The 16,141-nt window shown below is 34.5% G+C and overlaps 1 protein-coding gene across 4 annotated transcripts in view; it reads left to right on the forward strand.

Moving 5' to 3' along the window:
* AGL (amylo-alpha-1,6-glucosidase and 4-alpha-glucanotransferase) overlaps positions 1–16,141 on the forward strand; it is an 84,314-nt gene that overhangs the window by 22,521 nt on the left and 45,652 nt on the right. For 3 of the 4 annotated variants that reach the window (XM_074188247.1, XM_074188245.1, XM_074188246.1), the window contains exons 6-12: positions 2,903–3,084; positions 3,260–3,371; positions 3,576–3,702; positions 4,384–4,486; positions 4,583–4,680; positions 11,325–11,464; positions 15,584–15,771. In XM_074188247.1, coding sequence (XP_074044348.1) covers positions 2,903–3,084; positions 3,260–3,371; positions 3,576–3,702; positions 4,384–4,486; positions 4,583–4,680; positions 11,325–11,464; positions 15,584–15,771 — 950 coding nt within the window. The remainder of the gene's footprint in view (positions 1–2,902; positions 3,085–3,259; positions 3,372–3,575; positions 3,703–4,383; positions 4,487–4,582; positions 4,681–11,324; positions 11,465–15,583; positions 15,772–16,141) is intronic. The other variant, XM_074188248.1, reaches the window with a different exon arrangement.

Here is a 16,141-nt window from a genome sequence, read left to right on the forward strand (position 1 = left end):
AGATGAACAATTTATGTTAGAATAACCTCATTTTCCTTTTTTTGACAATGTAAGCTATAAGGAAGTAATTATTGTTGTCTTTGTATCCCCAATACTTGCCTATCCTAGATGCTGATTGAATGAAATGGAAGTTCCTAGACTGTTAGACTGAGAATAATGAACATGTAGTTTTAACTGAATGAAGGAGTATGACAGTACAGTTTAAGGTGATTCAGAAGTGATCTTAGACAGACTTAAGGAGTCATAAATAATTTGATATTTACTGGGAAGGACATCTACATTGTAGTACCTTGAGGAATCTTTGCTTGGCCTTGTATAGATTAATAGTTTTACCACTGGCTTCAATAAAGATATAATTAGCAGCTTTGTTATCAAACTGGGAAGGGTAACTAACATTGGATAACATAATAAAAATTCAAAATAATCTTTGCCTAAACTATTAAGTTAAATCTAGTAAGTTGAATTTTAATGAAAGAAATGTAAAATTTTCCATTTGAGGAAAAAATCAACTCACATACATTATTGGAAACACTTAGCTAGATAGCAATTTATCTGAAATGATCTGGGGGTTTAGTGAACTGCAAGCACAGTATGAGTCAACATTATGACATGCAAAGAACTAATATGATCTTAGATTGCATTGAGGAAGGCATAGTATCCCTGGCTAAGGAAATTTTAGTCCTACAGAACTCTCATCATATATAGGATAACTCATTCATTTCCAGGTGCCATGTTTTAGAAAAAATTTATAAGGTAATGCATCCAGTAGTTGACAAGGGTGAAAAATCTTTAAGGGTTATGTTACAGATAGACATAAGGATAGAAACCAGGAATTTTTAGCCCAGAGAAAGTTCTAGGTTGGAGAGACCTATTTGCTGTTTTTAAATATTTGAAGACTTATCTTGATAAGAGTGGTTAAACTTGTTTTGCTTGACTCCGCTGATCCTACCCAATAACAATTGATTAGAATTGCCAAGAGGAAGATTAATACTTGAAGAAAAGAAAGCCTTCAAAAAATTAGGACTATTCCTAAATGGAACTATTCCTAAATGGAATGCCTTAGGAGCTAGTGCATTCCCTTTTTAAAAAAAAATATTTTTACTCATTTGTTTTTCCAACAACTTGCTACAATAATTTTTATCAACCTTTTTTATAAGGTTTTGAGTTTTATATTTTTCTCCCTCTCTTCCCTTTCTCCTTTGACAGAATGCCATCTAATATAGGCTCCACATGTGTAATTATGTTAAATATAGATCCGTATTAATCATGTTGTGAAAGAAGTATCATATCCAAATGGAAGAAAAAAAATTAGAGAGAAAATAATGATGATACATAAGACAACTTTAAAAGATTGAAGATAGTAAGCTTTGGTCTGCATTTAGACTCCATAGTTCCCTTACTGAATGTAGATGGCTTTTACATCACAAGTCTTTTTTAGAATTGTCTTTGATTTTTGTACTGATGAAATGAACAAGTGCGTCATGGATTCCCTTTCACTTATTATCTTAAATCAAGTAGGCTGTTTGTATTCAGACTCTGGATATGTTGCTGAGGGGATTTGATATGAGTTTGACTTGATGACCTTTGAGGTCCTTTACAACAAAAGCTTTGATTTTGTCAGGAAACAGTGTATTCTAGGCTTGGGAGATGGCTTCAGTGAATTTGTGGACAAAAGAAAGAAAATACATAATTGAAGAAACCATATTCCAGCTTAGCTGGAAATTTTCATGGACCATGAAGAGAAGTAATGTGAAAAAAAGGCCAGAAAGTTAAGATTTTGGGAGAGAACTATGAAGGTTTTAAACAAAAGAATTTCTTGGTCAAATTTTGACCTTAGTTATTTTGGAAACTGTGTGGAAGGTTACTTGGAGAGAAGAAAGATTAGAAATAGGGAAACCAGTTAAGAATAATTGTGAAGGGCAGCTAGGTGGCACAGTGAATAGAGCACTGGCCCTGGAGCCAGGAGTACCTGAGTTCAAATCCAGCCTCAGACACTTAATGATTACCTAGCTGTGTGGCCTTGGGCAAGCCACTTAACCCCATAGCCTTGCAAAAACCTTAAAAAAAAAAAAAGAAGAATTGTGGCAATATAGTATATATTCTATAACATCATTGGGTTTCCAGGAATTATACTTGGACTCTGCTTTTAACCATATTTGGTTGTTTCAGGATATGCAACTTGATATTATATAAAAATCATTGTTGTAAAGAGCTGTGATGAAAATGTCTCTTTGTTCATTTTAAATTTAGTATTTTATTATAAATTGTTCATGGGCTATAGCTTTCATTTTTGTTTCTATTTGGTCTTATTTCTTTTAACTTTAATGAGACTTTGCCAGTCTCATTATTATTCATCTTAAAGACCCTTTCATTATTAAGTAGTAAAATCAAAAACCATTGCATTTAATATACAAATAGGTTTATTGCCATAAAAATATGTTGTACCAAGAGGACCACCTAGGCAGGATTGTGTAAAATAGTAAATGATTTCATGGGCAATATTTCTTAAGGTACCAAATTTTTCACTTTGTTATAAATATAGAAAATTAAAGGGTAATAGTAATTTGTTGTTTAGTCATTTCAGGTATGTGTAGTCTTTAGGACACCATTTGGGATTTTCTTGATAAAGATACTGAAGTCATTCATTGTCTTCTCTAGCTCATTTTACAAATGAGGAAACTAAGGCAAATGAGGTTAAATGCCCAGGGTCACACAGCTAGTAAATGTCGAAAGTTAGATTTGAACTCAGATCTTCCTGACTGCTGTCTCTGAACTCTTAACCACTGTATCATTTAGCTGCCAAACAGAAATAGTTTATATCTCCCTTAAAGGTAATGTAGAAACCAATAAAAGCTAATTTTGTTTTAAGTTTTTCCTTTTTTTTGTTTCTTTTTTCTATAAGCTGCTAACAGTAAATGGATCCAGGAACATCCAGAATGTGCATATAATCTAGTGAATTCTCCACATCTGAAGCCAGCTTGGGTCCTGGACAGGGCACTTTGGCACTTAACATGTGATGTTTCTGAAGGAAAATACAGAGAAAAAGGACTACCTGCTTTGATTGAAAATGACCAGCAAATGAATGTTAGTATACCTAAAGATATACCTAATTGAAAACATAGTAGTGCAGTTTATGACAGAACAAAGTAAATTTCTTTTGTAACATAGTTTGGAATTATTAACTGTATATAATACATTTATTTTTTTTTAAATACCCCGAGAAAAGATTTCTAAAGTCTTTTTCTTTGTATTTTTTCAGTGTATTCGAAAAATAGTTTGGGAGGATATTTATCCAAAGATTCATCTCTGGGAATTTTTTCAAGTGGATGTTAACAAAACAGTTCAACAATTTAGAGCCCTTCTTACACAAGGTGAAAGATATGCAGTCACAGACTTAAAGAAATTTCATAAACACACCTCTCTATAAGATTTTCAATCTAACATAATTAAAGGAGATTTGAAAAACCTAAATTTGTATTTTTGCATCTAATAATTGTGAAAGAAAGAATTTTGAAAGAAATAATTCATGTCTTTGTAGAGTTGTGGATTAATGTGTTATTTTCTTGTTCTTTCAGAAAACAGAAGAACAATAACAAAATCTGATCCAAAGCAGCTTCTTAAGATTATTCAGGATCCAGAATATAAACGACTTGGTTGTACTATAGATATGAACATTGCTTTAGCTACTTTCATACCACATAAGTATGTAACTCTATTTTTCCTGTGAAATAACTATCTTAGTAATATTTTTGAATTTTCTGAGACCTTTAAATTTGTTGAGTAATAAATTTCGTGGGATTTTATTGATTGCATACCTCCCAGGGGATTTGAGTCTTAGTTAGACCCATTCACAGTGTGAACACCCTACACTGGTTGCCTTCCACATCATCTTTTTATCTGTAAGTTTTTCCTCGTTGTACATTCCCCTTTTGAACTTAAACTTTAGCATTCAGTTAAACTTTTTAGCAAGAGTTTGGAAATTACAAGGGAAATAATTAAACTTGAAATGTGTACAAGATTTCAAAGTATACTAAAAGTTAACTGACCTATGGTAAAACTAAACCTAATTAAAATGTTATTGCAATCCATTTAGCCAAGCCATCATTTTGGTCTGGACAAACTTAACATGCATCTGTTACCCTCCTAAGCATACTGTCAGTTATCATTCTATCATTCTCTCAGGCTAAGGATCCTTGACACCATCCCTTTTCTCAGGGAAGTTATCTCATCCATAGGCTATGAATCATCAAAGATCTGTTATGCAAATCTTAAAAGCACATAGGTTATACCTTTGTGTTGTTCATACCAGAAATGTTTGTTTCATCATATAGTTATTTCATAAAATCATTAAATGGTTATTTGAAATGATTATATCTCATTTAGCAGTGGACCAGCTGCAATTGATGAGTGCTGCAACTGGCTCCGTAAAAGAATTGAGGAATTAAATGCAGAGAAACTTCGTCAAATAAACTACCATCAAGAACAGGTTTTGTTTATTTTACTACTGTTTTGTTTCTTTCTTTGAGTTTTATAACTGTTTCTTTTTCTTTGCTAAAGTAACATATACTTTAATGTCTTTCAGGCAGTTAATTGTGTTTTGGGAAATGTGTTTTATGAACGCCTGGCTGGCCATGGTCCTAAACTAGGTCCTGTGACTAGAAAACATCCTTTAGTTACCAGGTATTCCTTTTTTTGTCTCTTTAAAAACATTATAGTCCTATTTATTTTTCAAATGTACTTAAATATTTGAAGTGTGAATTTTAATAATTGAACTGGAGGGGCAGCTAGGTGGCACGGTGGCCCTAGAGTCAGGAGGATCTGAGTTCAAATGTGACCTCAGACACTTAATAATTACCTAGCTGTGTGACCTTGGGCAAGTCACTTAACTCCCATTGCCTTGCAAAAACTTAAAAAAAAAGAATAATTGAACTGGAAATAATTTAGAAAGCAGTATTGACCTATGTGTTGTTTTGTAACATATACTTCCTTAGTTGAAACAAATTCATGAGTACTATTTATATTGTGATTTCTAAAACCACTGAATAATTTTTAATATTTACCACTGGTAAATAACCCTGAAGCTTTTGTTATTAATGCTAAAAATTAATTTCTTTGTTCACTAGATTTTATTACTATGTAGTTTCCTGTATTGAAACTTGAGCTAGACTCTTTTTTAATGGTTAATGTGATGGTGAAAGTAGTACAAAATATTAGGGACTTGAGATAAATTTGTAGAAGTTATTTACAGTCTTTCTTTTTTCATTATTCTGAACATAAATACCAAAAAGAGAATTTCTGTACACATAACAATACAAAAAAGAGGCATCTTTAGGAAGCCATGAATTCCCATATCATAATTTTTAAAGTAGATAAATTCTAATCATCACTTTCCAAAACTATCCTCCCTCATTCTGAATTTTTTCTGTTTTCTGTGATTTTTTTCAAAAGTTTCAGTAGGTTCTTTTTCTTTTGACATCATTATGCTGCCCTTCTTCCTCTCATTACAAAAGAGAGAGAAAAAAGGAAATTATTCTTGTTAAAAATGAGCATAGTCAAGCAAAATGAATGAAGACAGTGACTATATCAAAAAATGTATGTTTCTTTGTATAACATGTATCTCTGTCTGGAGACTTGGTTCATCATATTACATTGATCAGAATTTTTTAAAGTCTTTCAAAATTGGGGCAGCTAGGTGGTGCAGTGGATAAAGCACCGACCCTGGAGTCAGGAGTACCTGGGTTCAAATCTGGTCTCAGACACTTAATAATTACCTAGCTTTGTGGCCTTGGGCAAGCCATTTAACCCCATTTGCCTTGCAAAAACAAAAAACCTAAAAAAAAGTTGTTTCTCTTTACCAACCTGCTATAGTAATTGCATAAATTGTATAAATTCTTCTAAGAAAATACAAAATACATACAATCTACCAAAACAGACAAAAGACTTGTACAGATATAGTTACAAAATTAAATAAAGAGCAACTTAAATAGCAAGGGGAATATTTTGTACTCATGGCTAGGTTTGATCATAATAAAAATGACATTACTAAAAAGGTTAATCTATAGTTTTAATGCTATATAATCAAACTGTCAAAGGGATAACTTTATAGTATTCAATATGATGAAATTCAATTGGCGAAATTAAAGATCTATAATATTAAAGCAAATAATGAAAAAAAGTTGGAGTGAAGGAGAGTAGCCATTCCAGATCTCTTAACTATTAAAAAGCAGTAGTAATCAAAACATTTGGAATTGGTTGTTTAAAAAAAAATGGAGAATTAGATCAGTGAAAGATTAAACAAGGGAGAACCAGAAACAATAAAATTTAATTACCCTAAAACATAAGTTTTACTTAGGAAAGATTTAGTTTGTTGACTTTAGTCAGTTATACCAGCTAAACTTTTTGGATCCCAATTCCCTCATTACTTTAGTTGTCCCTCCCAACTTTTTCCATTGACAAATTTAAGTCATTTAAGTAATGGATTAAAATGAGGAAAATAGTTCTAAAATGACTCTAGGAATAAAATACTACACATGTGCCTCCAAGTTGATCAGTCTAACAGCGGCATTCAAACATGTCTCTTCAACTTGTCCATAAGAATATCATGAGAGGCTTTTTCGGATTTCTTACTGAAATAGAAATATACCATCTCTATCATTCCCCTGATCCTCTTGTCTAATATTCGTGTATCATAGAAGCAACATCTGTTCCAGACTAGGCCAGTTTTTTTTTTCCTTAAAAGTATTGAATGCAGCTAGTGGTGCAGTAAATAATGAGCTGACCCTGAAGTCAGGAGGACTTGAGTTCAAATCCAGACTCAGTCACTTGACATTTCCTAACTGGGTAACCCTAGGCAAGTCACTTAACCCCAGCTACTTTGGGGGAAAAAAAAGAGTGAAACTACTCTTGAGACATAATTGGTCCAGGGGACTAAGGTTCAAGACATTAACATAGTTTCCTGGTTACCTAAATACAAAAGACAGTGTTGAGAGAGGTCTCATTGTACTTAAGGCCCGATACAAAGTTCTTTCCATTCCCTAATAGTCTAGTAAGCATTGATTACTTTTTATTTAAAGTTTTAAGTTTTTTTAAGTACCCACTGTGTACCTCCCCTCACCTATATTTTGTAACCTCACAGTTTCCATCAGCTCTTCACTTTTCCTCATTCCACATAGTCAGTTTTTTGCCAATCCTTGTCAATTCTCCCTCTGCAGCATCTTTCTCATCTTCCATGCTGCTGCAGCCACCTTAGACCACAACCTCAGTCCCTCACCTGAATTGTTGAATTAAGCCCTTTATTAGTGTCCTTGTCTCAGGTCTCTCTCCATTCCAGACTATTCTTGATACAGTAGCCAGTCCTGTTCATAAAGCTTGAGATTAATGCCATCACTTCTATGCTCAGCACACTCCAGAAACTATTATCTCTTAAAGGCAGTCCCTCACAGCCTTGGATCACTGTTCTCCTTGTTGTGTCTTGCAGCCCAGTACCTAGTGGTCTTCATCTATAACAAGCAGTCACCTCCTTGGGACCTTACCCAGCCTCTCTCCCATGCCTGTAATGTGCTCTCTCCTCATTTCTGCCTCTTGGAGTCCCTTTGTTGTTACTCAGTTGTTTCAGCCCTTTCCAAATCTGCATGATTCCATTTGGGTTTTCTCAGCAAAGATACTGGAGTGGCCTGGTCGTTTCCTTTTTCACCTCATTTTACAGATGAGATACTGAGGCTAATAGGGTGAAGTGACTTGCCCAGTAAATAACTGAGGCAGGATTTGAGATTAGGTATTACTGACTGCAGACCAAATGTTGTATTCACTGTTCTACCTAGCTGCCATAAAATCCCTAGTTATCCCCAAAATTCAGCTCTAGTATCACCTTGTCCATATATCCTTTACTCCCCACAAATTTGCCTGATACTTATTTTGTACATGCTTATTTATAGCATGGTATTCCCTATTCCCCCTGCCTTCAGCCATGAAATAATGTTCACTTTGTCTTGGTATTCCATGCCCATGCAACACCTGATATGTAATGTTTATCACTGATATTGTTTGAATACAGACTGAAGCAGGCTATTTTTTTTACTTTCTTCCATTTTTTTTCCTTTTATTCGACTCTTCTTGAACAAAGTGATTAATATGTAATTGAGTTACATAATTGCACATGAACAATTTATATATAACAATTTACCATCTCAGGGAAGGGCAAGAGGTTAAAAGAGAAGTAAAGATAGAATTTGGGCCTAAAATTTTTAAATAAAAATGTTAAAAAAAAAATTGGGGGAAATAAATAAAATAAGCATTTATTAGTTAATTGCTTCATGAAGATTTGGAAAAGTATTGGATTTAATAATAAAGATATCATTGGTGACCTTGGAGAAAGCACTTTGAGCTAGATAATATTTCAGGTGATTGAGAAATTGGGCTGAGGAAATGAGTAAACAACAGAAAAATAAGAATCTGACCATAGAGAATTACTTTAGTCCCATGGAAGATCAAAACACATAACTCAGATGATGACAAAATCGAAGCTTCCATATCCAAAACCTAAAGAGAAATAGAAAATGGGATCAGACTATGGATGAGCTCAAAAAAAAGACTTTGAAAAGCAATTAAGGGAGGTGGAGGGAAAATTGGGAGGAGAAATGAAAGCGATGCAGAAAAATCATGAAAATTAAATCAAAAGCTTGATAAAACATAAAAAAAATACTGAAGAAAATAATGTTAAAAAAAAACCAGTTTAGGTGTAATGGAAAAGCAAAACAAAAGGCAAATGAGGAGAAGAATGACTTATAAAGCAGAATTGGCCAGCTGGAAAAGGAGATAAAAATGCTCTCTGAAGAAAATAACTCCTTCAAATGCAAAATGGAACTAAAGGAAGCTGATGACTTTGCAAGAAATCAGGAAGAAATACAACTCTTCCAAAAAAGTCAAAGATTAGAAGAAAATGTGAAATATCTCGTTGGAAAAACAACCAACCTTGAAAACAGTTCCAAAAGAAATAATTTAAAAATTATTGGACTATCTGAAAGCCACAACTAGGAGAAGAGCCTAGACTTCATTTTTCAAGAAATAATACAGAAAAATTGCCCTGAGATCCTAGAAGCTGAGGGTAAAATAGAAATTAAGGGAATTCACCCACCAGTCACGCCCTGAAAGGGATCCCAAAAGAAAAACTTCCAGGAATATTATAGCTAAATTCCAAAACTCCCAAATCAAAGAGAAAATTCTAAAAGCTGCCAGAAACAGACAATTCAACTACCAAGGCTCCTTAGTCAGGATTGCACAGGATCTGGCAGTATCTACATTAAGGTCTCGTAGGGATTGGAATATGATATTCTGGAAGGCAAAAAAATCTTGGTTTACACCTGAGAATCAACTACCCAGCAAAACTGAACATCCTCTTTTAGGGGAAAATATGGACTTTCAGACTTTCCTATCGAGGCTACCAGAGCTGAACAAAAAATTTGATCTCCAAGTACGGGACTCGGGTGAACCATAGAGGGAGTGGTCGGGTGAACCATAGAGGGAGTGGAAGAGAAGGACTAACTTTGAGGAACTTGATGATGTTGAACTGTTTGTATTCCTACACGGGGAAAAGATATTAATAACTCATATGAATTTTCTCATTTATAAGAACTTTTAGAAGAAGTATATATAGACAGGACATAGGAAGGAGTGGAATTATAATGGTATGATGTAGTAAAGGGATGGAGTCAATGGGTGATGGGGGAAAGTACTGGGAGGAAGGAAATGGAGATGAAGAAGCTGAGAGATTTCACATAAGAGTCAAGAAAAAGCTTTTTCAATGGAGTGGAGGGGGAAGGCAAGGGAGAATGAGTGAACCTTCATTCTCATTGGAAATGGCTCGGAGGAAATGACATACACACTTTAATAGGGTGAGGAAATCTGTCTTGCCCTGGAGAAGTATGGGAGGAAAGGGACAGGAGAAGGGGGGAAATAGGTGATAGAAGAGAGGGAAGATCATGGGAGAGGGTATTCAGATTCAACACTTTTGGACAGGGCCAGGATGAAAGGAGTGAGAGAGAGAGAGAGAGAGAGAGAGAATAGAATAAATGAGAGTGGGGAGGAATAGAGTGGAGGTACAGCTAGTACTGTACTAGTACCAGTACTAGTAACTGAGGGAAAAATATTGAAACAACTTCTCTGGTGGCCTTACGATAAAGAAAGCAACTCACAGAGCCATTGAAATCTGAACACAGACTGAAGTACATTTATTTTTCTCTCTATTCTTGAGGTTTCCCATCTTGGGGGGGGGGGTTGTGTTTACTCTTATAACATTCAATTTACATCAGTGTATGGCATGGAAACAATGTAGAGATTATCAGACAGCCTTCTGTGGGTGGGGAGGGGGGGAAATTGTAGAATTCAGAGCCTTGCAAAAAATGATGGGTACATGTTACTATTGGAAAACAAATAAAATGTTCACTTTGAAAAAAAATAGAAAGGAAATGGTTTGGAATGGAGGGAACATATATTTATTAAAAACTGACTATGTACCCAGCACTGTGCAAGTGTTTTATAAATGTAACCTCATTTAATAATTGACATTGTGGGAAGGGCTATAATGTGTCATGCAAGAGTAAAAGGATTGGAAAGGAAAAGTATAATTCAACTGCATAACATAAATTTGTGTTAGACCAAGTTAGCATGATTGCATGAGAGTCCAGTGGCATTCAGCAAATAGAAGCAGAAATGAAGAATAGTGGCAATAGTGACCCAAATAAAAGTTTAAGGAGTAAAAGCCTGCTTTATTACTCACCAGAACAACTGGATGACTTGCTTTCTGGGCTGCCCAGTACCTTCTCTGCATAATTTTTCAGTATTTCATGGTTGTTGACACAAAATATTGTGACAAATATTGTGGGCAAAAGTAGCGAAAGCAGTGAATTTAGAGTTAGGGGCATTGGTTCATTCCCCATTTTTGCCCCTGAGTAACTTGGGAACCTGGGAAAGTCATTGAACCCCTTTTCTCCCCTGTTAAATGATGATAATACTCTCATCACCTTCATTGAATTGTGAGGATACAGTGAGAGAATTACTAAAGTCCTCTGTCAATTACAGAATGTTCTAGAAAACGTAGTTTCTGATGTGGAAAGAGAGAGATCTAGCCTTAGATTGAGGAAGCTTTGCATTAAAGTTTTGCCTCAGAACTCCAACTCAAAGTGCTGTCAAAACAGTTCCTCTGTGGCTTATATTGAAATTTATTTCCTGGAAATGTGAAAAACTAATTTTATTTTTCTGAGGGTTGAAAGTTTAATTTTCACATTGATTGTTTAAAATTGCCTTAATGTTGAATTATATTTTCATAGATACTTTACTTTCCCATTTGGAGAAATGACACTTGCAGAAGAAGAAACATTTATTAATCAGCCTGATAAAAATTGTTTCTTTATGGCACATAATGGCTGGGTAATGGGAGATGATCCTCTTCGAAACTTTGCTGAACCAGGTATATTTTTTAAAAGATATATGGTTGGAACCAAGAACAATTTATTGTTGTTCAATAATATATATTTCATTCATTTTACTTTGGGTCAAGCTACTGCTAAAAGGATGATTAGATATTTTTACTTTTTGACCAAATTACCTTACTGCTTTTTATATATATGTACATATAATTTTCACTATATAGGTTAGGAATTATTTCAGAGGTTTTTTTCTTTAATGTATTTCCTTCAATTTTTACCATTGTTTCAGCTGAGATATTATTTTCCTTTACATTATTATAGTATATTAAGCATTGTGAACTAGTGAAAGTCACTAGCACCTACTAATAACTAGCATTGACATAAGGCTTTAAGATTTGCAAAGCACTTTATATGTTATCATGTTTGATCCTCACAACAAACTTGTGATATGGGTGTTTGTTATTATAATCCTAATTTATAGATGATAAGGAAACTGAGTTCTGATAGAGATGACTTGAACAAACTTACTAAGCCTAGTGTCTTTGGCAAGATTTGAACTAGGGTCTTTTAAGTCCAACACTCATCTACTGTACCATGAAATTACCTAAGTCACATGTGTCAAGCATTTGCAAATGCAAACCGAGCCAACTTGGTTGATACTTATAGGACCCTAAACAAAATTTCAAAGTAGATAAAGCTTGCCCCTAGTATCCTCAAACCTTTCTTCTCTTCATTTTCCCTTCTTTAACATCCTCTTTTTTGCTTACCTCTTTCCAGTGCTTTAGAGAATGGTTAAGAAGGTAGTACTTAGTAAGCTTTTTGCTGTCCTCTGTCTATTCAAAGACCCCCTACTTTCCACATAGACTTACCATTTTCTTAAATGTTCCACTGTTGCAGAATTTTCTCCCCTCTCCTATCTTAGACAAAAATTAACCTCAAAAATCTCAGGAATTAGACATTCTGATTTCTAACATAATATGAGGTAAATTATAAATAGTTATAAAACTGAGTGGGGGGTATTTTTGCACTTTTTAAAAAAGTTGTTTTTAAGCCAATAGATTAATCTTCAGTTCTTGCGATATAAGTCTGAGATATTTGGGATTTTTTTTTTTGGTTTTGGTTTTGGTTTTTGCAAGGCAATGGGGTTAAGTAACTTGCCTGAGGTCACACAGCTAGGTAATTATTATGTATTTGAAGATGGATTTGAACTCAGGTCCTCCTGACTCCAGGGTTGATGCTCTATCCACTGCTCCACTTAACTGTCCCTGCCTGAGATATTTGTGAGCAAAAGGATCTTCCTTATATTCATTGTCCATTCTGCCAGAACCTGTTACTCATCAATTCTTGAACTAAGGTGTGCCTCCTCTTTTAGATACCATTTTGAAAAGCCAAAATCTTCTTTGTTTTATATTTGAGAGACAGAAGGGAGACTGAGCCACCTTCCCAATATTTCTTACTTTTCTTTGATCACCTTCAGGACTTCCTCTCTCATTTGTGGGCTATCGAGTTTGGAAATTGATAATGTTATTAAATATAAGATAGTTTATGTTATTTAACTTGGATATCCCCTAAACCCCAATTTTCTGTAGAAACTGTTTCCAGTTACATAATGATAGACTATAAAACTGTTTTTCAAGAATAGATCTCCTCTTAACTCAGTTTTGACTAAATTACTTTTTTTTCTACATGATATTCTGCCATTTATTTATCTCCCAACATAATGTTGTAAAAAAGATAGCATTAAACATGTTAAGAATTTCCTGTATTGGGGGTGGCTAGGTGGCATAGTGGATAAAGCACCGGCCTTGGAGTCAGGAGTACCTGGGTTCAAATCCGGTCTCAGACACTTAATAATTACCTAGCTTTGTGTCCTTGGGCAAGCCACTTAACCCCGTTTGCCTTGCAAAAACCTTAAAAAAAAATTTCCTGTATTTACAGCATGATACATGGTGGTAGGCTCTGGAGAACATAGAAACTTTGGGTAAAAGTTGACCTATATTAATTCTGACAATTTCAGTACACACACAAACGAGTGTTAGAATAGATTTATATCATGCTCATGTATATTTAGTTGCTCCCAGTTTTGAACCAGTACCTGTTAATTTCCTATTATCATTTTGTTCATTTTGTCATTGCTCTTATCTTTTGGTTGGAATTCTGATTCTTTCTACTAGTATGCATTTATTAAGCAATGATATGTTTTTATCAATCAAAGAAAAGGTATTATACATATTCAAATGTATTTTTCATTTCATCCTTAGACCTATTTTTCTCCCAGAGAATACTAACATAACAATACTCTTTCAAAGCCCTTCTTAGCCTAGTGCCAATCTATCTCTTAGACCTCAGTCCTCTTTCTGCTCACTGTGATTCAGCCAAACAGGACTTTTCTCTGTTCCTCACATAGAATTCTCCCTCCTTAACCTTCACCCCTATCTGAAATGCAGCTCAGACACTGCCTTCCATATGAAGTTTTTCTGTATGAGATCCTCCCCCCTACCAGATACTTGTGCCCTTCTTCCTAAAGTCATTTTATAAGTTCCTTGAAAATAGAGATGGTTTCATTATTTGTGCTTTTATTCCTAGTCCTTAATACAGTGCCTAGTGCAGAGTGAGAACTTAATAATCGTTTGTTAGTAGATTCAGAAAACATTTATTAAATAACACTTGTGTACAAGTCTGCACTAACTGCTCAGAAAAGTAATTTCAAATAAAATGATCTCTGCCTTCAAAGATGTTACAGTTTAAGTGGGGAATGGCATAATATATATTTCATGGATTCATTTTATCACCTCTGTGTGGATGAATCTCAGTACTCTCTATCAGTCTCTAGTCTTTTTTCTTGACATCTAGTCTCATATCACCAACTGTTGGATGTTTCAAACTGCATATCCTGTAGACATATCAAACTCAGTAAGATTCAGTGAACTCATTAATTTCCTATACTTTCTCCCTCCAAATCTTCCTTTCTTCTGAACTTCGTTATTACTGTCAGAGACCACCATCCTTTCAGTCACTTCGGTTCCCAAATTTAATGTTATCCTCACTTAACTAACATCTGCTTAACAAAGCATTTTGCTTAACAAATCTTGTGGTTTCTGTCTATTCTATTCCTCCTCTGAATCTCCTCAGCAGCTATTAAAACCACCACCTTAGTTCTGCCCCTCATCACCTCTCACCTATTACTATTGCAATAGTCTACTATTTAGTCTAAAGTCTCAAGTCTTTACTCATTAAAGTCAATATCCCAAGACATACCAAAGTGATTTTTCTAAAAAACAAGTCCAGTCAGGTCTCACGCACACAAATAGCTCCCCTCCCTCCTACCCAACACTTTCAAATATAAACTTTGGCATTAAAATTATTTACACCCTGTCTAGTTATTCCTTCCAATTTTATGTCATATTACTGCTCTCACCACTACAGGCCAGTCAAATTGTCATTCTTTTTTTTTATTTTTAGGTTTTTGCAAGGCAAACGGGGTTAAGTGACTTGCCCAAGGCCACAAAGCTAGGTAATTATTAAGTGTCTGAGACCAGATCTGAACCCAGGTACTCCTGACTCCAAGGCCGGTGCTTTATCCGCTACGCCACCTAGCCGCCCCCAAATTGTCATTCTTAAAATCCCATCTCATTCATGACTTTTTCCCTATGACTTTCTGTTGTGCCTTTCTACCTTTAATTTATCCCTCCCCACTTCTGTCTTCTTAGAATCTGTGGCTTCTCTCAAGACTCATTTTAAATACCATCTTTTTAAGGAAAACCTCTGTCTACCCGTGTCTTTTCCTCTAAGGATTACTTTGTTTTGTTTTATCTATCTTATTTATATAATTTTTATGTTCACATGTCTCCCTAATTAAAATGTAAAGGAAAGGGACTTGCTTCGCTATTTTTTTAAATCACCAATATTTAATGTCATGCCTAGTACATAGTAATTGTCAAATAAATTATTGTTGGGAAGGCTAGGTGGCATAGTAGATCAAGCACCAGCCCTGGTCAGGAGTACCTGGGTTCAGATACGGTCTCAGACACTTAATAATTACCTAGCTGTGTGGCCTTGGGCAAGTCACTTAACCCTGTTTGCCTTAGCAGAAAATAAATAAATTATTGTTGGTTGATTCACATTTTTGTGCTATGTAAAACAAGTTCTCTTCTTTACAGGTTCAGAAGTTTATCTGAGGAGAGAGCTAATTTGCTGGGGTGACAGTGTTAAATTGCGCTATGGAAATAAACCAGAAGATTGTCCATACCTTTGGGCTCATATGAAAAAATATACTGAAATAACTGCCACTTGTTTCCATGGAGTACGCCTTGATAATTGCCACTCAACACCTCTTCATGTAGCTGAGGTACAGGAAATTAAAACATATCTATTATAAAAATAAATTTAGGAAAGCTAGGAGAAAATACTTAAAGCAAAAAATAATATGATGGCTTTTAATGATTGGACATTTTTTCCTACCTTGATTTATTAGTTCATTTTCTGATGGTATTGTTACTTTTTGAAATATATACAAATTGATGTTTTCAATTTAACTTTTAAATAGTTGGGGGAAATATAGTTTGTTGATAATTTGCAAAGTACTAGCAATTTTTGCTTGATCTATAATTGATTATCTCTAGGTTACTTTTAATATTTTCTTAACACTTTAAAACTGTATATCATATTCTAAATTGCAATATTTATTCATATGTACATATATATATTATCTCCTCTTC

This window comes from Macrotis lagotis, chromosome 5 (genome assembly GCF_037893015.1).
Source record: "Macrotis lagotis isolate mMagLag1 chromosome 5, bilby.v1.9.chrom.fasta, whole genome shotgun sequence".
In the NCBI taxonomy this organism is placed as follows: Eukaryota; Metazoa; Chordata; class Mammalia; order Peramelemorphia; family Peramelidae; genus Macrotis; species Macrotis lagotis.